The sequence below is a fragment of the Nerophis ophidion genome, linkage group LG10 (assembly GCF_033978795.1).
Source record: "Nerophis ophidion isolate RoL-2023_Sa linkage group LG10, RoL_Noph_v1.0, whole genome shotgun sequence".
In the NCBI taxonomy this organism is placed as follows: Eukaryota; Metazoa; Chordata; class Actinopteri; order Syngnathiformes; family Syngnathidae; genus Nerophis; species Nerophis ophidion.
In genome coordinates, this window is record NC_084620.1 from 61,802,078 (window position 1) to 61,829,020 (window position 26,943).

Consider the following 26,943-nt stretch of genomic DNA (forward strand, 5'->3'; position numbering starts at 1 on the left):
CCACGTCCGGCGCCGGCCTGCACCCCTGTCGCTCCATGTGCCGAAAGTCCCCCAAGGCCACCGTCACCTTCTCCTCGATGTCCTGCAAGACGTTCACAATATTAAAGCGCGCCCGTGGTCTTTGTTAGTGGAGAGCCGGCATGGACTAAGAACAGACAAGTCATTGTTTTGTCTGTTCGCAAAAAACATTTGACTCCCTCAAATGGCCTTGACGCTAGGACCAGGCTGTTCTGAAAAACACCCCCGAGGACACCTCAAGGATGGACGCTTTTGACCTCCCTCCCTTCTCAACGACACCTGGTGTCAAACTTTTTGAGGTCGGGCTTAGTCTACAAAAAATTACACCATCACACCCAAGACAATTGGGCACACACGCACACAACTCCCCTCCCCCACCCCACGCCTTCACCACCACTTGATTTTCCCCTCGATGCCCTCCAGGGTTCAAACTCCCTCCCCCACCCCCTTCTGTGCGAGTCATCGTGATTAAATGTAACGTGTTTATGTGTGCATTGCAAATGAGGTTTTTTACCTTGGACTCAGCATGGGCCCCCTCCCGTGGGTCCAGCCTTTGACTGATATTTTTTTACTCTTCCCCCCTTTCCCAATATCACCTTTTCCCCACCTTTTTTAAGGAGCGCCGTAAAAATGGCTGATCCGTTGGCGGTCCCGTCTTGTCTCCCTGTAACGTATGTCTGCTCTTAGTGGGACTGTGCCCAAAATGTACTTTTCAGTTCTTAAGTGTCTTGTGCATGTTAAGAATTGACAATACATCATCTTGAATCTTGAATCTTGAATCTCGCCAGAACCTACCTGAGCCAGCGTGCTGGGGTCCAGCGCTCGTGTTCGATAGGAGTCAGCAAAGCCGTGCTGGCCGCTGCTGGACCGCCGTATGGGCGTGTCCTCCGGCCTCCGCAGCGAGTCGTGGCGGCTCACCGTCACGGTGACGGCGGCTGAGCGGCGTCGGCGCTCGGGGCTGTCGAGGGGCGGAGTCAAACCCTGGCTGCGCCCTAGTAGCAGCTCCCTGGGACTGAAATGACCCGTCACTGGTGGCGAGCTTCTCTCCATGGTCGCCCCGTTGCCATGGCAGTCGTTGGAGCGTCCCAGGGGACGGCGGAACAAGCCGTCTGTTCGCTTCCTCCTGTGGCTGTCGTGAGGAATGCTTTGATTATTGCTGCCGAGCAGCACCTTTTTTTTTACACACACACCTGTTATACAACTCTGGCGGTCGAATGTCGGTGGGCGAGCACAGGTCTCGGGTGGACCTCTTGTCGTCCGTGCTGCTGCTTCCGCCATCGCTGTCCGCTTTTTGACTGAGCGTGTCTGACATGGTGTCGCCCCTGTACACCCCCACCCGCCCACACACACCAACAGAGTAGAAGTCACTGAGCAGCAATCATCAATTAAGTGACCAATAGCGGGATTAGTGCAGAGGAAGTCCATCAACACAAGTGCATTGACGTAGATCCGTCCCGCAACATGCACTTGCCTGTCCTTGACCACGATGTACTGATGCGGCACCAGACCGCGGCTGCCATTGTGGCGCCCTTCCCACCAGTCATGTGACGCCCGCCGGTAGAGCTGCAGCGACGCCCCCTTCATGAATGACAGCTCGCGACCCGAGCGACCGACGTAGTCGAACCTCGCCACCGCCTCCACTGCCTCGCCCTCTGCAAAGGGGACCGGGGGGTGGGAGAAAGGAGTGTCTATTCATTCCCACAGAGAGAAAGGGAAGGATGTCGCCATGGCTGCAGTTGCCACGGCAACGGCTCTCTCCACCGGCTATCTGAGGTGGTGTTGAGCGTCGGCGGGGCTGACTGCGTAAAGGTCAGAGTGCATGTGTACCCTCGTCGCTGGTCTGGGTCTCAGTGCCGGCATCCGGCTCGGTCTCCTCCAGCGCCCCCGGCTCACTGAATGGACTCTCGCTGCAGGGAGCAGTGGGGGAAGGAAGGGAGACGTGGGCGGGGCAAGAAGCAGAATAGACAGTCTATGAGTGACACAAGCAGCCCCGATGCAGGTTGCTATGGTGACAGCACACAAATGCATCACACCACGAAACATCCTCCTGTTTGGTCAGCAGATCTAAAAAGTACAGCGATTAGAACTAAGACCTCACCAGTACTGCTCGCCCGTCATGCAGGTCTCGTAAACCGGGCCCGGCAGCTCCTTGGTGTCTGGAAAGATGCTGTCGTGATGCAGGATGACGGTCTTGACCACCTCGTTGACGTGGGCCTGACAGGCCACCTGGTCCAGGGCGTCGGGTGTGGGCAGGAGGGTGGGGCCGAACACGATGGCCAAGTTCCCAGCGTCCATCATGTTCTCGTCGCTGTACTTGGACAAGCTAGAGGAGCAGAAGCACTCAGGTCAAACTTTTTTAAGCGAAACGATTTTGATATTTTTTTGATGCGTGTTTCGTAGTCAAATGAATTCATAGGGAAATAATGTCTATACTTTTGTGTGCAAAACAGCACATTCAGCATAACTCAAAATCCCGGTCCAGGTGTTCACCAGCCCAGCACTGATGTTGCGCCTCACCAGAGACTATGTGAACGCCAATGAGTTTGCCATTCAATTATAATCCGTGACACAGCAGGAAGGAGCTAGCAAGAATTTCATTCATTATTTGACATTTTACACATGCTTATTCACATTAAACAGGGACCCCCATATTTCTTAACCAATTCAATCTGTTAAAAGTAAAAATGATCCGTGCTACTGTTAGTCAACTAATAGCATGTTAACTTTAGCATGTTAGCATCTTAGCCTTTATTTAGCTAATTTTGTTGGTGTACACCATGAATTACCATGAATTGATTAACATGGACCTCGACTTAAACAAGTTGAAAAACTTATTGGGGTGTTACCATTTAGTGGTCAATTGTAGGGAATATGTACTGTACTGTGCAATCTACTAATAAAAGTTTCAATCAATCAATCAATATACTTCAGTCATATATTTTGATACTCAAAGCATGCCAACGTTAGCACGGCAACTTTTTTGTAAGCAAATTTTGCAGGCATGTTCCTCAGAGTCACATACTTTGTTACTTGACCTCAGCCAACATTATTAGCATGCTAGCTTTTGAAGCTCATTTTGCAGATATACACCTAGAATTGTATTTCTTACTACTTGATGCTATCTGGTTTGCATGCTAACTGTTCAGTTTGGCTACGGCTTTTCAGTGTTCACATGCAATTTCTATGAAATAGTCAATGGTAAATGGGTTTATACTTGTATAGCGCCTTTCTACCTTCAAGGTACTCAAAGCGTTTTGACACTACTTCCACATTCACACACACATTCACACACTGATGGAGGGAGCTGCCATGCAGGGCCCTAACCACGACCCATCAGGAGCAAGGGTGAAGTGTCTTGCTCAAGGACACAATGGACATGACTAGGTTGGTAGAAGGTGGGGATCGAACCAGGAACTCTCAGGCTGCTGGCACGGACACTCTACCAACTTCTCCACACATTTTTTAGTTAGATTTAAACGTTTTTTTATTAAAAGTTACTTTGATTTTCAGACTATTCTGTTTAGCCGGACCTTGTGGAACTGCTTATGGATAAAAAGAGAGGTACTTGTGTACTTGGATTAACCGGCAAAAGATGAGAGGACGAAATGATAAATATTTTCAGGGTTGTTTACAATTTGCTGTTTTTGTCCATGGTTGCCAATCTATCATCTTGTCGTGCTTTGTGAAAGGTTGGCACTATGATTACCAAAAAGTTTTGGCAAATGGATACTAACTGGTTGAGGAAGGCAAAGAGGTAGCGCATCACTACTAGTGTGGCCCTTGGGACGCCCAGCAGGATCTTCTGGATGCACTGGGCTCTCTCATAGAGGTTGTCCATGCCTGCACCCAGGAAGAAAACTCATACCATGTCGACACCAACACAACCTACAAGCGACGGCGACACTCACGGACACAGGCGATGAGGTCGTTGAACCTGTCGCTCGGGAAAAGTGGGTTTTCCAGACCTCGGAAGTAAAGCTTCAAGACGCCAGCCACCGAGTTGATGTCGTGGTTACTTTCCTCGTCAATCAGTGGGTCGTTACCTGTAGGGTAGAGCAAATTGAGTCAAAAATATCCTTGTTTGCCTTCTGTGGCATTGAAGTCCAACCACTCACCTCTCTCAAAGGAGTTCTTGATGTCATTGACCTCTACCTGAGAGCCGGACACCCGGAAAATGCCTTGATGCTGAAGACCTATTGACAGCAGGACAACCATCATCCTCGACCTCATCACGGGTGGTCTGTCATGTGGCGGCGTGACTCACCATGCAGGTTGATGTAGCGGACACAGCTCTCCACCAGCAGAGGTATGGCTTTGGTTGAATCCTGTCAACACAATGTGTCGTCCGTTAGTCACATCAGCAGGTTACGTTACAACTTCGAAGCTGAACACTACCTGGTGCTTGCTGTGCGAGTTCTTCCGCCCGCGACTGAAAGAAGAAAGGTCATCTTTAAAAATTGTAGTGTGGGAATTGATCATCAACATGATGAGGAAGAACCAGCATCTTACCTCGTGGTGAGCAGCTCTGCTTTGTAGCCTGCCAGACAGAAACACTTTTATTCTCCATGGCACTTTCATCCAAAAAGATATAGACATGATACAGAGCATTTATTGGTAGCTAGAGAATGGTCACTGCCAAGTTGGATTAGGACTTTCCGTTCCAAAGTGACTTGGAAGTGGACCGCTTGGTGGAAACAAGACTTTAAAAGTGACGAGAAGTTTTTGTTGGTCTCACCTTCTGCTAAGGCTTTCTTCAAGATGTCATGTTTTGCTTGGAGCTTGGAGATTAGGTTACTCCCCTCCAGGTACTCACGGAATTTCTGAAAGACAACAGCACAGAAGCTCAGTTTGTCTAATACTGGTCTTTGTTTGTGAATGCTGCACTGGACCTCACAGTGAAGTAGAAGAGTTCTGTCTCATGTTGGTTGGCTCGTCTCTTGGCCAGACTGGGTTTGTTCAGGTAACTGTCCGACACACTGGATTTTACTGACTCGGACGACGGACTGTGGGTGAAACTCTGGGAGACATCGTAGTCGTCCAGGACTGTCATGTCCTGCAGGGTGGTCAGCGTGGCCCCCCAGGTTTTCTTCACCTGGAAACAAACCCGAAGAAAAAACATTACGAGGACTAAGGCATGGTACAAATCAGTATCAGGACTCCGACCTCTTCATTCTCTATTTTTAGTGATGCCAGGCGGGTCTGCAACTGCGTGAGGCGGAGGGTAAGCTCCGCCTGGACTTGTGGCTGAGAGGCGATCTGCGTCACCTAACAAGAAGGGCCACCACAAGTGCAACAATCAGATTATCAGCATCAGTTGAAGGATCTCCTCAACTACACCACTTCTACCGACCGCGTCACCCATGTGGGCCTGGAAGTTGAAGCGTGACGGCGGGCAGAAGGCGGTTGGATAGAGACCCAGAAGACGCTGGCGGTCTCGAGCGGGATCAAGACCCTCCACAGCGCCCTCAAGCACTTCCAGACCAGCCCTCCTGGAGGCCTCCAGGCTCAGTTCTGCTGACAGGTAGGTCCTCAGAGCCCGGCTCAGACTGGAGTGGTACCCTAGGTCACAGCACTGGAAGAAGGAATACTACGATGTAACTACACAACGTGTACTAAATAGTTTACTACAATCAAGAGTCAATTCTCAGGGCATTCAATCGCCCGTGACTGGACTGCTCAGTTTGTCTTCAAAGACGTTTTGCTTCTCATCCGAGCAGGCTTCATCAGTTCATGCTCATAGACTTAATTTGGTCAGATCTAGGCAATCCACTACAAGGACCTGGATGAATGAGAACATCCTCAGATATATTTCATATAGCAGTAGGTCAACTCACGTCAATGATGTCAGGCAGGTCGTGGATGTAGTACTTGAACACGGACGCGTTGGTGGCCTCTAGGGTCAGCAGGTACTCGTTCCTTGCTTTGAGCGTCTTCAGTTTGTTCTCGGAATACTTGGCTTTTCTCTGCGGGAGGCGGAGCAAACACAGACAAAATATGTCAAAGGGTTCGAAAGTTAGTCTAGGACCCTGGGAGTACCTTCTCTCGCATCTTCTCCATCTTGCGGGCGGCGTTGCGTCTCTGGTGGCGTTCCTCGATGCGCAGGCCAAACACAGGATCCACTGCCACCCCTGTGCCAGACCCGCCCTTCACCCGCCCTTCCTGACGCTCTGCTTCCCGCAGCTTGCTTTCCGCACTGATGGTTTCCACGTGGTACATGTGGTAGGTCTTCATCACCTAGGCAACCAAAGTCAGCAGACATCCTCACGTTTGAATGAAGAAGAAAAAATGTACACTCTGGATCAAATGAGGTGTACCCAAATGACTACTTTCACTTCTGAGTACATTGTGTATTATACATGACATGTACTCAGATGACCTATTTCACTTTTAAGTACATTGTGTAATAAATACATGACAAATACTCAGATTACTTCTAAGTACACTGTGTATTACATACATGTACTCAGAATACTCTATTCCCTTCGAATGACATCTGCTCTTGTAGTACAGTTCGTTTAGTCAAGTGTGAGAGCAGAATGGGACCAAAAAGACTAAACGGAACAAAAACACTAACGCGGGGGTGGAAGGGGTGGGGAGAGGGGGGGCCAAGACCACCTGAAAGAGGGTTCTCGGTCCACTTCATACTTGCCAACCTTGAGACCTCCGAACTCGGGAGATTGGGGGAGCGGGGTTGAGGTGGGCGGGGTTTGGTGGTAGCAGGGGATGTATATTGTAGCGTCCCGGAAGAGTTAGTGCTGCAAGGAGTTCTGGGTATTTGTTCTGTTGTGTTTATGTTGTGTTACGGTGCGGATGTTCTCCCGAAATGTGTTTGTCATTCTTGTTTGCTGTGCGTTCACAGTGTGGCGCATATTTGCAGCAGTGTTAAAGTTGTTTATACGGCCACCCTCAGTGTGACCTGTACGGCTGTTGATTAAGTATGCTATGCATTCACTTCTGTGTGCGTCATAGCCGCATATGTCATGTGAATGGGCCTGGATTCTGTTTATACATAGGAGAATCGGACGTGAAGACAGGTTGTAGGAGATGATAAAGGCAGTGCCTTTAAGGCACGCCCCCAATAATGCGGTCTGCGTGGAAATTGGGAGAATGTTTACCCCAGGAGATTTTCGGGAGGGGCACTGAATGCCGGGAGTCTCCCGGGAAAATCGGAGGGTTGGCAAGTATGGTCCACTTGCCGGAGGATTCTCGTCCGGAGTGAGTCAAGTGCCAACATCGACCGCATCATCGGAGCAAAACAGCGAATACAACGGCACCAAATGCGGCTGTCAGCCAGACGATGCAAAGCAACACCCGACTTTAAGCATTATTTGAGCTGCTGACAAAAATACACGTGTGAACGCACCCTTAGAAAGTGTTTCCTAGCAAGGCGTTAAGAAGCAGTGGGATGCCTTGGAAACTTACAGTGTTTATTTCTGCATGTGTGTCTTCTCTCTACTGTATGTCATCCGACGTCTTTGCAGAGGTAACATAAGGTGAAGTTGGCGTTTACGTACCGTGTAGAGCTCATTGAGGAGCTTCATGAGATCCTCCTGAAGCTGGAAGATGATCTCCTTGCTCTAAAGGTGGGGACACGTGTGGAAGTGCATCAACGTCGACAGCAAAATGGAGAGATCACATCAAACATGAAGCGGAAAGCATCGCAGTTTTTCCCAGCCTTTTTCACCACGGAGGCCGCGTTTGTTTTCCAGCTGCTGGCAGTCGGCTCGCGCAAACACAAGAGGGATTAATAATGGAGAGGCGCTCCACTGGGAGGCGTGTTTAATTAGCCAAAAAGCCCGGCAGAGCTCTGGAAAACTGACTTGACTTTGCTTCGCCGTCGTCAACATTCCGCTCGCTTCGGCACACGCGGGACATGCCGCTCTAAGTTTAGCCCAGCTTCGCAATAATTGATGCATTGTTGCCGTTACTAAATACTAAATGTTTCTGACAAGCACTTTGGTGTGCAGGACACACAAAGGACAACAATGTCCTCCATCCTTATCCAGTCAGAGACTTTGGACAGCGCCCTCCGTGTTGATGTTGTCAGCAACAGTCAACTTTATTGTCAATTCTTCACGTCTACAAGACAAATAAGGAATCGAAATTACGTTTTCAGCACAGTTCCACTCCAGAGCAGACAAACATTACAGGGAGACAGAGATAGAACAGGACCGCAGACGGGTCAGCCAAGTTCTGGCGCCCATAAAAAGGTGTGAAACAGGGGGCATGAGTTAAAAAAATAAAAAAATAATAAAAATCAGTCTAAGGCTGAGATCAGAAAAAAAAAACGACAATAGAAATAGCCCGCATAAACAAGTTACAAAGAATCCACAAGACTTGCAACAGAGGAGAGGGAGTGGGGGCTACGGTGGTAGGTTGCTGCTATCTAAACGCTGCCCAGTCGTCCATGACCCATAAGGGATTCAAGCGGTAATGAAGTCGCAGGATGGGGTTGGGGGATGTGTTAGCATATGCCCATTGTCTGGTGCAAACCTGGGCAAATTAAGGCCACGGGGCCACATGCGGCCCGTTAAGCTTTCCAATCCGGCCCGCCGGACATTCCCAAATAATTTTTTTTAGATCTTTAAGATTGAAAATCTAGCTGCCATTATGATGTTTTAAAATGACCGGAAGTCTTGAACTATACAAAGTATTTCAATGGTTCAAATCTGACCTTTTACATGATATACTAGTTACTATGGTAATTAGTTACTATGGTCATCTAATTAGTTACTATGGTTATCTAATTAGTTACTATGGTCATCAAATTAGTTATTATGGTCATCTAATTAGTTACTATGGTCATCTAATTAGTTACTATGGTCATCTAATTAGTTACTATGGTCATCTAATTAGTTACTATGGTTATCTAATTAGTTACTACGGTCATCTAATTAGTTACTATGGTCATCTAATTAGTTACTATGGTAACGTAGGGCACAGTAGCTCAGACAAGGCACCAAGCAGTGTGGGCGGGGAGTGTTTCCACAGAGTGTTTCCAGAGCGGCCATCCTGAAATGTGGGTGTCAGGGACAGACGTGGAAGGAGATTTTTACAACAAAGTTCTAGAGCTTAATGATACATCAGATGTATCAGATCGTAGGTGGGTTTATTTTTTACTATTTGCGTTCATATTTCGCTGTGTTTGTTTCATTTTTGTTGCGTTTCGCTTGATTGTAAAATATGTGGAAGGAGAGGTGTGATGTTCATGTGTTGTTAATATTTAGTGTTTTATCCTTCATACTTAATAATACATTTATTTTGTATAGCGCTTTTATGAATACTCAAAGACGTTTTACAGGATAACAAATTTAAATATAAAACAGTTTAAAGTAAGAATATAAAATACTAAATATTGTAAATCCCCCATTCTTTATTTTCATGTACATTGTGGGTGTCTCATTCGGTAAATTTTTTTTTATTACATTCCTTTTTTTAAGGCGGTCTGTCATAGCGCTTTTAGCATTCAATCAGACATCAATGTGAGGTTTTGTATTAGTTTTGCTAAAAATAGATATTTTGGGCCCCAGACACATTTTTTCCTCTAAATTTGGCCCCCCGAGTGAAAATAATTGCCAAGGTGTAGTGTTGTTGTGTCCACATCACAGATGGAGGCTTGCTTACCCTCTTGAGGAGGCGGGCCGAGTCCTCGCTGATGTGCGTGAGGCGACTGATGACGTTGTTCAAGTAGAGGTCGCTGAGGGTGGCGTGGTCCTTGCTCTCCCTCCTCACCTGAGGACAGACGTGTTGCGTTTGAGGGACGAGGGAAATACATCACGCGGCGCTTCGAAGACAGTCAATGTCTTTGAATGCACCAACACCTACATCAAGGGTGTCCAAAGTTTTCCAGGGAGGGCCGCATACAGAAAAGTTGAAGGCTCTGGGGGCCACTTTTGGACTTTTTTTTGTACATTTTAAATCCGACAACCAATCATGATCTCACATGACAGTCATTATTAGGACTCAGGCAGCAAAAAGCTGCGAAGGCCCTATTAAAACTGATTTGTTTAATATTATTCTCCCACTTCGGTGGCATTTTTGAGGGCCTTCACATGCATGAAAACTCGCCAATATTTGCAAGCTCATCCGGTCCGGCAGAAAATCTGATATTTAAGGGGTCTCAAACCCGATTTATAAAAATTGTGCCCCTTGCCCTAAATTCACATATCAAATCACCAAAAATTGTTCCCGAGCGTGGCCAACGCTGCTGCTCACTGCTTCCCTCACCTCCCAGGGGGTGGAACAAAAGGACGGGTCAAGTGCAGACGGGAATTTCACCACACCTATTGTGTGTGAGACTATCAGTGGTACTTTAACTTTAACTTTAAGTGACTGTTTTATAATGTTTGTATTTCTTGTTTACCACATGATGCTTAGTGTTTCACTAAAACTGGATCTGCCTAGCACCCAGCTTCTAAATCTTGTAGCTCATCCTCCTTATATTCAGGCTCAAAAATATAAGGTTCTGGATGATTTGTCTCAAAGTAACCGTTATTGGCTCTCATGAAGTCTGCCATCATTAGAAGTAGTATTGAAGGGAAAAGCGAATGTTGTATGCAAAATTAATATGCCGCTGTATGCTTAAAATGATCAAAACCTCAAAAGCTGTACCTCGGATTTAGGAGGAACAGTGTGGTTTTGGTCCTGGTGGTGGAACTGTGGACCAGCTCTATACTCTGGGCAAGGTCCTTGAGGGTGTTTGGGAGTTTGCCCAACCAGTCTACATTTGCTTTGTGGACTTTGAGAAGGCATTGGACCGTGTCCCTCGGGAAGTCCTGTGGGGAGTGCTCAGAGAGTATGGGGTATGGGACTGTCTGATTGTGGCGGTCCACTCCCTGTATGATCAGTGTCAGAGCTTGGTCCGCATTGCCGGGAGTAAGTCGAACACGTTTCCAGTGAGGGTTGGACTCCGCCAAGGCTGCCCTTTGTCACCCATTCTGTTCAGAACTTTTATGGACAGAATTTCTAGGCGCAGTCAAGGCGTTGAGGGGATTTGGTTTGGTGACTGCAGGATTAGGTCTCTGCTTTTTGCAGATGATGTGGTCCTGATGGCTTCATCTGGCCAGGATCTTCAGCTCTCACTGGATCGGTTCGCAGCCGAGTGTGAAGCGACCGGAATGAGAATCAGCACCTCCAAGTCCCAGTCCATGGTTCTCGCCTGGAAAAGGGTGGAGTGCCCTCTCTAAGTTGGGGGGGGGAACTCAAAGTAAAGCCGCTGCTCCTCCACATGGAGAGGAGCCAGATGAGGTGGTTGGGGCATCTGGTCAGGATGCCACCCGAACGCCTCCCTAGGGAGGTGTTTAGGGCATGTCCGACCGGTAGGAGGCCACGGGGAAGACCCAGGACACGTTGGGAAGACTATGTCTCCCGGCTGGCCAGAGAACGCCTCGGGATACCCCGGGAAGAGCTGGACCAAGTGACTGGGGAGAGGGAAGTCTGGGCTTCTCTGCTTAGGCTGCTGCCCCCGCGACCCAAACTTGATAAGTGGAAGAAGATGGATGGATGCTTAAAATGATCAAAATACGATATAATGACATGTTATTATGAATGTTACTAGATACTACATGAATACTTAAGGTATATAAACCATTTTTGGGATGTTTTTAGAGAGCTTTATAGGCGGACTAGATCAATATCCCACTACCTGCATTGTTCGCCACCACCTAATTCGAATGCATGAAAAAAGAACAACAAGCCTTCTTGTCTCACATTGGGATTGTGAAGGATACACAAAATCCCCCCCCCCCCAAAAAAGTGTGACAAAGTCAACAAAGTCAGGGATTGATAAAGAATTTCTGTTTCTGATTCTGATTTGTTGGTGACGTCGATTAATTGATTGAGAAGTTTAATACCATCTTAAAAATTGAATCCATGTAATGCTTTAAAAATTCAAATGGAAGACACAAAAAGCCAAAAGGCTTGTTTCCATTGTGGTCCATGAAATATTCATCACATTGGATACTAAATAATAAAAGAAACCTGTAACATGTAGTATATAAAAATAATTATCCGTAAAAAATGGATAAGTGAATGCGTGGGTTCCCTCCGGGTACTCCGGCTTCCTCCCACTTCCAAAGACATGCACCTGGGGATAGGTTGATTGGCAACACTAAATTGGCCCTAGTGTGTGAATGTGAGTGTGAATGTTGTCTGTCTATCTGTGTTGGCCCTGCGATGAGGTGGCGACTTGTCCAGGGTGTACCCCGCCTTCCGCCCGATTGTAGCTGAGATAGGGGCCAGCGCCCCCCGCGACCCCGAACGGGAATAAGCGGCAGAAAATGGATGGATGGATGGATGGATGGATGGATGTACATATACACAGTAAACATGTCAGGTGATTTGACAAACAATAAATGCATACAATGGGGGAGAGGTGGTATATTCATTATGTACATGACACTATGTACATGACACTATGTACATGTTGACTCCAAGAGTGTGCAAAACAGAATGAGAAAATATGTGTACACTATAACCGTATACAAATATATATACACCATAACCACATATAAATATATGTACACCATAACCACATATAAATATACATACACTATAACCACATATAAATATACGTACACTATAACCACATATAAATATATGTACACTATAACCACATATAAATATATGTACACTATAACCACATATAAATATATGTACACTATAACCACATATAAATATATGTACACTATAACCACATATAAATATATATACACCATAACCACATATAAATATATGTACACCATAACCACATATAAATATACATACACTATAACCACATATAAATATACGTACACTATAACCACATATAAATATATGTACACTATAACCACATATAAATATATGTACACTATAACCACATATAAATATATGTACACTATAACCACATATAAATATATGTAAACTATAACCACATATAAATATATGTACACTATAACCACATATAAATATATGTACACTATAACCACATATAAATATATATACACTATAACCACATATAAATATATATACACTATAACCACATATAAACCTGTTTGATGCTTTGGAAAGTTGCTGCGGGTCAATTTTGGTTGAGATCAGGAAGAAGTTGAGCTGAGCCATGATTTTATGGCAGTTTTAAAGTTTAGTAGGCAAGTTTGAATTTGAAGGTGTGTTGCTAGTGTTGTTAGTGTTGTTAGTGTTGTTGGTGTTGTTGGTGTTGTTGGTGTTGTTGGTGTTGTTAGTGTTGTTAGTGTTGCTGGTGTTGCCGGTGTTGCCGGTGTTGCCGGTGTTGTTGGTGTTGTTGGTGTTGCTGGTGTTGTTGGTGTTGCTGGTGTTGCTGGTGTTGCTGGTGTTGCTGGTGTTGTTGGTGTTGTTGGTGTTGTTGGTGTTGTTGGTGTTGTTAGTGTTGTTAGTGTTGCTGGTGTTGCCGGTGTTGCCGGTGTTGCCGGTGTTGTTGGTGTTGTTGGTGTTGCTGGTGTTGTTGGTGTTGCTGGTGTTGCTGGTGTTGCTGGTGTTGCTGGTGTTGCTGGTGTTGTTGGTGTTGCTGGTGTTGTTGGTGTTGCTGGTGTTGCTGGTGTTGCTGGTGTTGCTGGTGTTGTTGGTGTTGCTGGTGTTGCTGGTGTTGCTGGTGTTGTTGGTGTTGCTGGTGTTGCTGGTGTTGCTGGTGTTGCTGGTGTTGTTGGTGTTGCTGGTGTTGCTGGTGTTGCTGGTGTTGTTGGTGTTGCTGGTGTTGTTGGTGTTGCTGGTGTTGCTGGTGTTGCTGGTGTTGTTGGTGTTGTTGGTGTTGCTGGTGTTGCTGGTGTTGCTGGTGTTGTTGGTGTTGCTGGTGTTGCTGGTGTTGTTGGTGTTGCTGGTGTTGCTAGTGTTGCTAGTGTTGCTAGTGTTGTTAGTGTTGCTAGTGTTGCTAGTGTTGCTAGTGTTGCTAGTGTTGTTAGTGTTGTTAGTGTTGCTAGTGTTGCTAGTGTTGCTAGTGTTGCTAGTGTTGTTAGTGTTGTTAGTGTTGCTAGTGTTGCTAGTGTTGCTAGTGTTGCTAGTGTTGTTAGTGTTGCTAGTGTTGCTAGTGTTGCTAGTGTTGCTAGTGTTGTTAGTGTTGTTAGTGTTGTTAGTGTTGTTAGTGTTGCTAGTGTTGCTAGTGTTGCTAGTGTTTTTAGTGTTGCTGGTGTTGCTGGTGTTGCTGGTGTTGCTGGTGTTGTTGGTGTTGCTGGTGTTGCTGGTGTTGCTGGTGTTGTTGGTGTTGTTGGTGTTGTTGGTGTTGCAGGTGTTGCTGGTGTTGCTGGTGTCGCTGGTGTCGCTGGTGTCGTTGGTGTTGTTGGTGTTGCTGGTGTTGCTGGTGTTGCTGGTGTTGCTGGTGTTGTTGGTGTTGTTGGTGTTGCTGGTGTTGCTGGTGTTGCTGGTGTTGCTGGTGTTGTTAGTGTTGCTAGTGTTGCTAGTGTTGCTGGTGTTGTTGGTGTTGCTGGTGTTGTTGGTGTTGTTGGTGTTGCAGGTGTTGCTGGTGTTGCTAGTGTTGCTAGTGTTGCTAGTGTTGCTGGTGTTGTTGGTGTTGCTGGTGTTGCTGGTGTTGCTGGTGTTGTTGGTGTTGTTGGTGTTGTTGGTGTTGCTGGTGTTGCTGGTGTTGTTGGTGTTGTTGGTGTTGCTGGTGTTGCTGGTGTTGCTAGTGTTGCTAGTGTTGCTAGTGTTGTTAGTGTTTTTAGTGTTGCTGGTGTTGCTGGTGTTGCTGGTGTTTCTGGTGTTGCTGGTGTTGTTGGTGTTGCTGGTGTTGCTGGTGTTGCTGGTGTTGTTGGTGTTGTTGGTGTTGTTGGTGTTGTTGGTGTTGCTGGTGTTGTTGGTCTTGTTGGTGTTGTTGGTGTTGTTGGTGTTGTTGGTGTTGCTGGTGTTGCTGGTGTTGTTGGTGTTGTTGGTGTTGTTGGTGTTGTTGGTGTTGCTGGTGTTGCTGGTGTTGTTGGTGTTGTTGGTGTTGTTGGTGTTGCTGGTGTTGCTGGTGTTGCTGGTGTTGTTGGTGTTGTTGGTGTTGTTGGTGTTGTTGGTGTTGCTGGTGTTGTTGGTCTTGTTGGTGTTGTTGGTGTTGTTGGTGTTGTTGGTGTTGCTGGTGTTGCTGGTGTTGTTGGTGTTGTTGGTGTTGTTGGTGTTGTTGGTGTTGCTGGTGTTGCTGGTGTTGTTGGTGTTGCTGGTGTTGTTGGTGTTGTTGGTGTTGCTGGTGTTGCTGGTGTTGCTGGTGTTGCTGGTGTTGTTGGTGTTGTTGGTGTTGCTGGTGTTGCTGGTGTTGCTGGTGTTGCTGGTGTTGTTAGTGTTGCTAGTGTTGCTAGTGTTGCTGGTGTTGTTGGTGTTGCTGGTGTTGTTGGTGTTGTTGGTGTTGCAGGTGTTGCTAGTGTTGCTAGTGTTGCTAGTGTTGCTGGTGTTGTTGGTGTTGCTGGTGTTGCTGGTGTTGTTGGTGTTGTTGGTGTTGCTGGTGTTGCTGGTGTTGTTGGTGTTGTTGGTGTTGCTGGTGTTGCTAGTGTTGCTAGTGTTGCTAGTGTTGTTAGTGTTTTTAGTGTTGCTGGTGTTGCTGGTGTTTCTGGTGTTGCTGGTGTTGCTGGTGTTGCTGGTGTTGCTGGTGTTGCTGGTGTTGTTGGTGTTGTTGGTGTTGTTGGTGTTGTTGGTGTTGCTGGTGTTGTTGGTCTTGTTGGTGTTGTTGGTGTTGTTGGTGTTGTTGGTGTTGCTGGTGTTGCTGGTGTTGTTGGTGTTGTTGGTGTTGTTGGTGTTGTTGGTGTTGCTGGTGTTGCTGGTGTTGTTGGTGTTGCTGGTGTTGTTGGTCTTGTTGGTGTTGTTGGTGTTGTTGGTGTTGCTGGTGTTGTTGGTGTTGTTGGTGTTGTTAGTGTTGTTGGTGTTGTTAGTGTTGCTAGTGTTGTTGGTGTTGTTGGTGTTGTTGGTGTTGTTGGTGTTGCTGGTGTTGTTGGTGTTGTTGGTGTTGCTGGTGTTGCTGGTGTTGTTGGTGTTGTTGGTGTTGTTAGTGTTGTTGGTGTTGTTAGTGTTGCTGGTGTTGTTGGTGTTGTTGGTGTTGTTGGTGTTGTTGGTGTTGTTGGTGTTGCTGGTGTTGCTGGTGTTGTTGGTGTTGTTGGTGTTGTTGGTGTTGTTGGTGTTGTTAGTGTTGCTAGTGTTGTTGGTGTTGTTGGTGTTGTTGGTGTTGTTGGTGTTGTTGGTGTTGCTGGTGTTGTTGGTCTTGTTGGTGTTGCTGGTGTTGTTGGTCTTGTTGGTGTTGTTGGTGTTGTTGGTGTTGTTGGTGTTGCTGGTGTTGCTGGTGTTGTTGGTGTTGTTGGTGTTGTTAGTGTTGTTGGTGTTGTTAGTGTTGCTAGTGTTGTTGGTGTTGTTAGTGTTGCTAGTGTTGTTAGTGTTGTTAGTGTTGTTGGTGTTGTTGGTGTTGCTAGTGTTGCTAGTGCATCCTCTGTGTGCTGGCAAAATAGCAGAATGCATGTATGCAATCAATCATCTCCTAAATGCAGCATCAGACTGCAGCTCACCTGGTTGAGCAGCAGGTACCAGCAGTTGACGGGTGACAGAAGGTTCTGGTCCTTTCTGCCAGAAGCACACATGACACATTTATCCTCCAATCAGCGAGCCTGAACTAGATCTATTGAAGGGGGCGGAGCTTCTCAGCGCCTACTTGTACTGCTGGTGGTCTTTGGTGCTGCGGGTCTTGGCCATGAACCGCTCAGCCAGCTTCTCCAGGTTTCTGGAGTATTCCGTCTCGATTTCGGACTTCTTCCTGAAGAAGTCCTGCAGGTCCTGGAGGAGCTGGACGCGCATCTCCGTCTGCTGCTCCAGACAGCGCTGCTGCTCCACCAGCTGGGCGCGTACATCTGCACATACACGCACAGCAGGGGTGTTCAAGTGGCGGCCCGGGGGTGACAACATATTGGCCGCCCAGTTCAGTTCAAAACTTGGGCCACAAACATTTTGCAGCAAATTCCTACAAACGCTGGATTGTCCTGTTGTGTCGGGGAACTTGGACCACTTTTAAAACACATCGGGAGATCCTTGCATTGACACTTTAACTTCACATTGGGCTCCAAATTTGGGATTTAAACAACTGAGGCGTTCCCCTTTTAGTCCTCTCCTTTGTAGCACTTACACATGTTTTTCGTATTGATTAATTTAACTTTTTTTTTTTTTTACATAAGATACAGTTAGTATTAAGGCTGTAAATCTTGGGGCACCACACCATTGGATTCCATTCTTGGGGGTCACGATTCCATTCAGAATCAATCCTCGATTTACAAGTCTAAACTTTTTTAAAACCATTGTGTACAATTAGAGATGTCCGATAATGGCTTTTTTGCCCATATCCGATATTGTCCAACTCTTAATTACCGATTTCGATATCAACCGATACCGATATAAGCAGATTATTATGCCTAATTTTGTTGTGATGCCCCGCTGGATGCATTAAACAATGTAACAAGGTTTTACAAAATAAATCAACTCAAGTTATGGAAACCAAATGCCAACATGGCGCTGCCATATTTATTATTGAAGTCACAATGTGCATTATTTCTTTTAACATGCCTCAAAACAGCAGCTTGGAATTTGGGACATGCTCTCCCTGAGAGAGCATGAGGAGGTTGAGGTGGGGAGGGGGTTGTATAATGTAGCGTCCTGGAAGAGTTAGTGCTGCAAGGGGTTCTGGGTATTTGTTCTGTTGTGTTACGGTACAGATGTTCTCCCGAAATGTGTTTGTCATTTTTATTTGGTGTGGGTTCACAGTGTGGCGCATATTTGAACAGTGTTAAAGTTGTTTATACGGCCACCCTCAGTGTGACCTGGATGGCTGTTGACCAAATATGCCTTGCATTCACTTGTGTGTGTGAAAAGCCAAATATATTATGTGACTGGGCCAGCACGCAAAGGCAGTGTCTTTAAGGTTTATTAGAACTCTGTACTTCTCCCTACGTCCGTGTACCACTCCGTACAGCGGCATTTTAAAAAGTCAGAAATTTTGGTTTTTGAAACTAATACCGATAAATTCCGATATGAGATTTTAAAGCACTTATCGGCCATTTGTAGGTACAATGATTAACTATACATTCCATCATAAAAACATAAACAGCTCTGATAATTTTCTATATTATTTAAAAGAAAACTGGCTTTGTTTTTACTAAAATTCATTTGCAAGTGTCTGAACAGGCTGGAGGTTTCCCGTTCATTCGATTTCGAATTTGATTTCGCAAATCCAAAAACAAATTTTGGGCCGTTTTTTTGTATTTTTATTTCAGAAACAAAAGTTAGACAACTATTTAATTAGTTTTTTTTTAAAAAACGACTCTGTGGAGGGGGGCGTGGCCTGCAGGCCTTCCTCGGAGTGGGTTGTGTAAGGACCGGCCTCGAAGACAGCAGCAGGTGAGTAGATTGCCCAGCCGGGACTTGTTATCTAATCACCTGTTGCCTTTATTAGCAGCAGCCTGGCAGGGGCACGCTGTTGGGAGTTGGAGAAAGAGAAAGACACATGCAGGAGAGCGGAGCGAGACACGCGCACAGAGCTAGAATAGAGACACACCGGACTGGCAAGTCCCAGAGACATTGCTGGAAAGCAATCCAGAGTTGTGTGGACATAAATAAAACTTGCTCAACCCTGTACACCGGGCTCAGACATATCTATCGGCCTCAGAAAAACCCACCACAAGAGGGAAACCTTAAAAGACTCCTGCTGAACAAAGGTGTTAGCGTTATGCTAAAAACATCCAAAACGCGAAGGAAAAGTTAAAATACTGCTTCCGGTTAAATTTGTCATTACACAGATAATCACGCATTTTTGCATTTTGGATTAACATGAATGGGATTTTTGTGTTTATCTGCAAAAATTTAAATCCAAAAAAGGAAAACAGCACAAAATTCTAATTTTATGGTAAAATTTGAATGAAAATCAACTCTTATTTCTATGTTTACTATTCTGCCATATGTAGTGAAAATCAAAAAACGGCCCTAACTTTGTTTTTTGATTTCAGAATTGGAAATAGAATGAACTGGAAGTACACAAACTGATTTTGAGGGGGAAAATATATTTTTATGTTTTTTAAATGATTAAGAATCATTACAAATAAGATTTGCAATTTATAAAAACAAATGTTTTTGACCCTCCTAGTCAGTGGTTATTTGGACAACTTCTTTAGTTATACTGGTGATGTTCCTCAAACTTCTATTTTATGTCCTCTCTTTTTCCTCATTTGGACTATTCAAGAGGTGCCTTGTGAGTTCAGTTCCAAAAAAACTTGTGAGAGACTCACATTTTTGCAGCAGATTCTTCTGTTCTTTCATTTTCTACAGTTTGTCTTAAAAAAAACCCGCAAAAATCCTATTTTAGAGAGTGCTTAAAAACATCAGAGCACTTCTGTAACGGACTAAATAAATAGACCAAAATCAAATGTCTACTGTACACTGCAAAAAGTCAGTGTTCAAAAACAAGGAAAAAAGATACAAAAATTAGGGGTATTTTATTTCAACGAAGCAAAATGATCTGCCAGTAGAACAAGAACATTTGGCTTGTCAAGACTTTCCAAAACAAGTCAAATTAGCAAACCTCAATGAAGCCAAAAATACCTTCAAATAAGTATATTCTCACGAATAACAACTGCATTTTTCTTGTTAGGAAAAAAAGAGACCTTTTCGCTCAATATTTTGAAAAACATTCTTAAAGGAAGTAAATGCTGTTGCCATTATCTTGACATCATGATATACACTCGACATCACAATTCTTGAAACCAGCAAACTTATACTAAAAACTATTTTTTTGTTCTTAATGGAAAGGCAACAAGGCAACTGTTTTTTACTCTTGGGGTTTCCTAGCCGTCTAAAAATGCATTTTTCCATCGATAACATGACATCAACGCGCCAATTGCGTGCTCTTTCTGTCAATTAGTGTGCATATAATGTCTTTATTGTAATTTGGAAGAATTTATCTGAATGTGCAAGATCCTTTTCTGTTCAAAATTGTTAGAAATGTTAAATATTTAAATATCAACTGTCAGTTTACTGTACTGTGCCAACTGTACTACTATATGAGTACTATTGTCTCTTGTTTCATTTACTGTACTGTGCCAACTGTACTACTATATGAGTACTATTGTCTCTTGTTTCATTTACTGTACTGTGCCAACTGTACTACTATATGAGTACTATTGTCTCTTGTTTCATTTACTGTACTGTGCCAACTGTACTACTATATGAGTACTATTGTCTCTTGTTTCATTTACTGTACTGTGCCAACTGTACTACTATATGAGTACTATTGTCTCTTGTTTCATTTACTGTACTGTGCCAACTGTACTACTATATGAGTACTATTGTCTCTTGTTTCATTTACTGTACTGTGCCAACTGTACTACTATATGAGTACTATTGTCTCTTGTTTCATTTACTGTACTGTGCCAACTGTACTACTATATGAGTACTATTGTCTCTTGTTTCATTTACTGTACTGTGCCAACTGTACTACTATATGAGTACTATTGTCTCTTGTTTCATTTACTGTACTGCGCCAACTGTACTATTGTCTCTTGTCTCATTTACTGTACTGTGCCAACTGTACTACTATATAAGTACTATTGTCTCTTGTTTCATTTACTGTACTGTGCCAACTGTACTACTATATAAGTACTATTGTCTCTTGTTTCATTTACTGTACTGTGCCAACTGTACTACTATATGAGTACTATTGTCTCTTGTTTCATTTACTGTACTGCGCCAACTGTACTATTGTCTCTTGTCTCATTTACTGTACTGTGCCAACTGTACTACTATATGAGTACTATTGTCTCTTGTTTCATTTACTGTACTGTGCCAACTGTACTACTATATGAGTACTATTGTCTCTTGTTTCATTTACTGTACTGTGCCAACTGTACTACTATATGAGTACTATTGTCTCTTGTTTCATTTACTGTACTGTGCCAACTGTACTACTATATGAGTACTATTGTCTCTTGTTTCATTTACTGTACTGTGCCAACTGTACTACTATATGAGTACTATTGTCTCTTGTTTCATTTACTGTACTGTGCCAACTGTACTACTATATGAGTACTATTGTCTCTTGTTTCATTTACTGTACTGTGCCAACTGTACTACTATATGAGTACTATTGTCTCTTGTTTCATTTACTGTACTGTGCCAACTGTACTACTATATGAGTACTATTGTCTCTTGTTTCATTTACTGTACTGTGCCAACTGTACTACTATATGAGTACTATTGTCTCTTGTTTCATTTACTGTACTGTGCCAACTGTACTACTATATGAGTACTATTGTCTCTTGTTTCATTTACTGTACTGTGCCAACTGTACTACTATATGAGTACTATTGTCTCTTGTTTCATTTACTGTACTGCGCCAACTGTACTATTGTCTCTTGTCTCATTTACTGTACTGTGCCAACTGTACTACTATATAAGTACTATTGTCTCTTGTTTCATTTACTGTACTGTGCCAACTGTACTACTATATAAGTACTATTGTCTCTTGTTTCATTTACTGTACTGTGCCAACTGTACTACTATATGAGTACTATTGTCTCTTGTTTCATTTACTGTACTGCGCCAACTGTACTATTGTCTCTTGTCTCATTTACTGTACTGTGCCAACTGTACTACTATATGAGTACTATTGTCTCTTGTTTCATTTACTGTACTGTGCCAACTGTACTACTATATGAGTACTATTGTCTCTTGTTTCATTTACTGTACTGTGCCAACTGTACTACTATATGAGTACTATTGTCTCTTGTTTCATTTACTGTACTGTGCCAACTGTACTACTATATGAGTACTATTGTCTCTTGTCTCATTTACTGTACTGTGCCAACTGTACTACTATATGAGTACTATTGTCTCTTGTTTCATTTACTGTACTGCGCCAACTGTACTACTATATGAGTACTATTGTCTCTTGTTTCATTTACTGTACTGTGCCAACTGTACTACTATATGAGTACTATTGTCTCTTGTTTCATTTACTGTACTGTGCCAACTGTACTACTATATAAGTACTATTGTCTCTTGTTTCATTTACTGTACTGCGCCAACTGTACTACTATATGAGTACTATTGTCTCTTGTTTCATTTACTGTACTGTGCCAACTGTACTACTATATGAGTACTATTGTCTCTTGTTTCATTTACTGTACTGTGCCAACTGTACTACTATATGAGTACTATTGTCTCTTGTTTCATTTACTGTACTGTGCCAACTGTACTACTATATGAGTACTATTGTCTCTTGTCTCATTTACTGTACTGTGCCAACTGTACTACTATATGAGTACTATTGTCTCTTGTTTCATTTACTGTACTGCGCCAACTGTACTACTATATGAGTACTATTGTCTCTTGTTTCATTTACTGTACTGTGCCAACTGTACTACTATATGAGTACTATTGTCTCTTGTTTCATTTACTGTACTGTGCCAACTGTACTACTATATAAGTACTATTGTCTCTTGTTTCATTTACTGTACTGCGCCAACTGTACTACTATATGAGTACTATTGTCTCTTGTTTCATTTACTGTACTGTGCCAACTGTACTACTATATGAGTACTATTGTCTCTTGTCTCATTTACTGTACTGTGCCAACTGTACTACTATATGAGTACTATTGTCTCTTGTTTCATTTACTGTACTGTGCCAACTGTACTACTATATGAGTACTATTGTCTCTTGTTTCATTTACTGTACTGTGCCAACTGTACTACTATATGAGTACTATTGTCTCTTGTCTCATTTACTGTACTGTGCCAACTGTACTACTATATGAGTACTATTGTCTCTTGTTTCATTTACTGTACTGTGCCAACTGTACTACTATATGAGTACTATTGTCTCTTGTTTCATTTACTGTACTGTGCCAACTGTACTACTATATGAGTACTATTGTCTCTTGTTTCATTTACTGTACTGCGCCAACTGTACTACTATATGAGTACTATTGTCTCTTGTTTCATTTACTGTACTGTGCCAACTGTACTACTATATGAGTACTATTGTCTCTTGTTTCATTTACTGTACTGCGCCAACTGTACTACTATATGAGTACTATTGTCTCTTGTTTCATTTACTGTACTGTGCCAACTGTACTACTATATGAGTACTATTGTCTCTTGTTTCATTTACTGTACTGCGCCAACTGTACTACTATATGAGTACTATTGTCTCTTGTTTCATTTACTGTACTGTGCCAACTGTACTACTATATGAGTACTATTGTCTCTTGTTTCATTTACTGTACTGCGCCAACTGTACTATTGTCTCTTGTTTCATTTACTGTACTGCGCCAACTGTACTATTGTCTCTTGTCTCATTTACTGTACTGTGCCAACTGTACTACTATATGAGTACTATTGTCTCTTGTTTCATTTACTGTACTGTGCCAACTGTACTACTATATGAGTACTATTGTCTCTTGTTTCATTTACTGTACTGTGCCAACTGTACTACTATATGAGTACTATTGTCTCTTGTTTCATTTACTGTACTGTGCCAACTGTACTACTATATGAGTACTATTGTCTCTTGTTTCATTTACTGTACTGTGCCAACTGTACTACTATATAAGTACTATTGTCTCTTGTTTCATTTACTGTACTGCGCCAACTGTACTACTATATGAGTACTATTGTCTCTTGTTTCATTTACTGTACTGTGCCAACTGTACTACTATATGAGTACTATTGTCTCTTGTCTCATTTACTGTACTGTGCCAACTGTACTACTATATGAGTACTATTGTCTCTTGTTTCATTTACTGTACTGTGCCAACTGTACTACTATATGAGTACTATTGTCTCTTGTTTCATTTACTGTACTGTGCCAACTGTACTACTATATGAGTACTATTGTCTCTTGTCTCATTTACTGTACTGTGCCAACTGTACTACTATATGAGTACTATTGTCTCTTGTTTCATTTACTGTACTGTGCCAACTGTACTACTATATGAGTACTATTGTCTCTTGTTTCATTTACTGTACTGTGCCAACTGTACTACTATATGAGTACTATTGTCTCTTGTTTCATTTACTGTACTGCGCCAACTGTACTACTATATGAGTACTATTGTCTCTTGTTTCATTTACTGTACTGTGCCAACTGTACTACTATATGAGTACTATTGTCTCTTGTTTCATTTACTGTACTGCGCCAACTGTACTACTATATGAGTACTATTGTCTCTTGTTTCATTTACTGTACTGTGCCAACTGTACTACTATATGAGTACTATTGTCTCTTGTTTCATTTACTGTACTGCGCCAACTGTACTATTGTCTCTTGTTTCATTTACTGTACTGTGCCAACTGTACCACTATATGAGTACTATTGTCTCTTGTTTCATTTACTGTACTGTGCCAACTGTACTACTATATGAGTACTATTGTCTCTTGTTTCATTTACTGTACTGTGCCAAATGTACTACTATATGAGTACTATTGTCTCTTGTTTCATTTACTGTACTGTGCCAACTGTACTACTATATGAGTACTATTGTCTCTTGTTTCATTTACTGTACTGTGCCAACTGTACTACTATATGAGTACTATTGTCTCTTGTCTCATTTACTGTACTGTGCCAACTGTACTACTATATGAGTACTATTGTCTCTTGTTTCATTTACTGTACTGTGCCAACTGTACTACTATATGAGTACTATTGTCTCTTGTTTCATTTACTGTACTGTGCCAACTGTACTACTATATGAGTACTATTGTCTCTTGTTTCATTTACTGTACTGTGCCAACTGTACTACTATATGAGTACTATTGTCTCTTGTTTCATTTACTGTACTGCGCCAACTGTACTATTGTCTCTTGTTTCATTTACTGTACTGTGCCAACTGTACCACTATATGAGTACTATTGTCTCTTGTTTCATTTACTGTACTGTGCCAACTGTACTACTATATGAGTACTATTGTCTCTTGTTTCATTTACTGTACTGTGCCAACTGTACTACTATATGAGTACTATTGTCTCTTGTTTCATTTACTGTACTGTGCCAACTGTACTACTATATGAGTACTATTGTCTCTTGTTTCATTTACTGTACTGTGCCAACTGTACTACTATATGAGTACTATTGTCTCTTGTTTCATTTACTGTACTGTGCCAACTGTACTACTATATGAGTACTATTGTCTCTTGTTTCATTTACTGTACTGTGCCAACTGTACTACTATATAAGTACTATTGTCTCTTGTTTCATTTACTGTACTGCGCCAACTGTACTACTATATGAGTACTATTGTCTCTTGTTTCATTTACTGTACTGTGCCAACTGTACTACTATATGAGTACTATTGTCTCTTGTTTCATTTACTGTACTGTGCCAACTGTACTACTATATGAGTACTATTGTCTCTTGTCTCATTTACTGTACTGTGCCAACTGTACTACTATATGAGTACTATTGTCTCTTGTTTCATTTACTGTACTGTGCCAACTGTACTACTATATGAGTACTATTGTCTCTTGTTTCATTTACTGTACTGTGCCAACTGTACTACTATATGAGTACTATTGTCTCTTGTCTCATTTACTGTACTGTGCCAACTGTACTACTATATGAGTACTATTGTCTCTTGTTTCATTTACTGTACTGTGCCAACTGTACTACTATATGAGTACTATTGTCTCTTGTTTCATTTACTGTACTGTGCCAACTGTACTACTATATGAGTACTATTGTCTCTTGTTTCATTTACTGTACTGCGCCAACTGTACTACTATATGAGTACTATTGTCTCTTGTTTCATTTACTGTACTGTGCCAACTGTACTACTATATGAGTACTATTGTCTCTTGTTTCATTTACTGTACTGCGCCAACTGTACTACTATATGAGTACTATTGTCTCTTGTTTCATTTACTGTACTGTGCCAACTGTACTACTATATGAGTACTATTGTCTCTTGTTTCATTTACTGTACTGCGCCAACTGTACTATTGTCTCTTGTTTCATTTACTGTACTGTGCCAACTGTACCACTATATGAGTACTATTGTCTCTTGTTTCATTTACTGTACTGTGCCAACTGTACTACTATATGAGTACTATTGTCTCTTGTTTCATTTACTGTACTGTGCCAAATGTACTACTATATGAGTACTATTGTCTCTTGTTTCATTTACTGTACTGTGCCAACTGTACTACTATATGAGTACTATTGTCTCTTGTTTCATTTACTGTACTGTGCCAACTGTACTACTATATGAGTACTATTGTCTCTTGTCTCATTTACTGTACTGTGCCAACTGTACTACTATATGAGTACTATTGTCTCTTGTTTCATTTACTGTACTGTGCCAACTGTACTACTATATGAGTACTATTGTCTCTTGTTTCATTTACTGTACTGTGCCAACTGTACTACTATATGAGTACTATTGTCTCTTGTTTCATTTACTGTACTGTGCCAACTGTACTACTATATGAGTACTATTGTCTCTTGTTTCATTTACTGTACTGCGCCAACTGTACTATTGTCTCTTGTTTCATTTACTGTACTGTGCCAACTGTACCACTATATGAGTACTATTGTCTCTTGTTTCATTTACTGTACTGTGCCAACTGTACTACTATATGAGTACTATTGTCTCTTGTTTCATTTACTGTACTGTGCCAAATGTACTACTATATGAGTACTATTGTCTCTTGTTTCATTTACTGTACTGTGCCCACTGTACTACTATATGAGTACTATTGTCTCTTGTTTCATTTACTGTACTGTGCCAACTGTACTACTATATGAGTACTATTGTCTCTTGTTTCATTTACTGTACTGTGCCAACTGTACTACTATATGAGTACTATTGTCTCTTGTTTCATTTACTGTACTGCGCCAACTGTACTATTGTCTCTTGTTTCATTTACTGTACTGTGCCAACTGTACTACTATATGAGTACTATTGTCTCTTGTTTCATTTGAAAATAA

The 26,943-nt window shown here is 42.7% G+C and overlaps 1 protein-coding gene across 2 annotated transcripts in view; it reads right to left on the minus strand.

The window, feature by feature from the left end:
• The window catches only part of srgap1b (SLIT-ROBO Rho GTPase activating protein 1b), a 40,587-nt gene that overhangs the window by 1,288 nt on the left and 12,356 nt on the right, over nt 1–26,943 (minus strand). The window contains exons 2-23 of one of the 2 annotated variants that reach the window (XM_061914353.1): nt 16,634–16,829; nt 16,491–16,545; nt 9,643–9,750; nt 7,533–7,595; nt 6,055–6,252; nt 5,853–5,981; nt 5,369–5,590; nt 5,182–5,283; nt 4,913–5,110; nt 4,754–4,838; nt 4,528–4,555; nt 4,414–4,447; nt 4,283–4,343; nt 4,134–4,211; nt 3,927–4,061; nt 3,753–3,858; nt 2,117–2,341; nt 1,846–1,925; nt 1,490–1,670; nt 1,209–1,340; nt 814–1,147; nt 1–82 (exon numbers count right to left, since the gene is read on the minus strand). The exon at nt 1–82 is cut by the window's left edge and continues 1,288 nt beyond it. In XM_061914353.1, the coding sequence (XP_061770337.1) occupies nt 1–82; nt 814–1,147; nt 1,209–1,340; nt 1,490–1,670; nt 1,846–1,925; nt 2,117–2,341; nt 3,753–3,858; nt 3,927–4,061; nt 4,134–4,211; nt 4,283–4,343; nt 4,414–4,447; nt 4,528–4,555; nt 4,754–4,838; nt 4,913–5,110; nt 5,182–5,283; nt 5,369–5,590; nt 5,853–5,981; nt 6,055–6,252; nt 7,533–7,595; nt 9,643–9,750; nt 16,491–16,545; nt 16,634–16,829 (2,832 nt within the window). The remainder of the gene's footprint in view (nt 83–813; nt 1,148–1,208; nt 1,341–1,489; nt 1,671–1,845; nt 1,926–2,116; nt 2,342–3,752; nt 3,859–3,926; nt 4,062–4,133; nt 4,212–4,282; nt 4,344–4,413; nt 4,448–4,527; nt 4,556–4,753; nt 4,839–4,912; nt 5,111–5,181; nt 5,284–5,368; nt 5,591–5,852; nt 5,982–6,054; nt 6,253–7,532; nt 7,596–9,642; nt 9,751–16,490; nt 16,546–16,633; nt 16,830–26,943) is intronic. The other variant, XM_061914354.1, reaches the window with a different exon arrangement.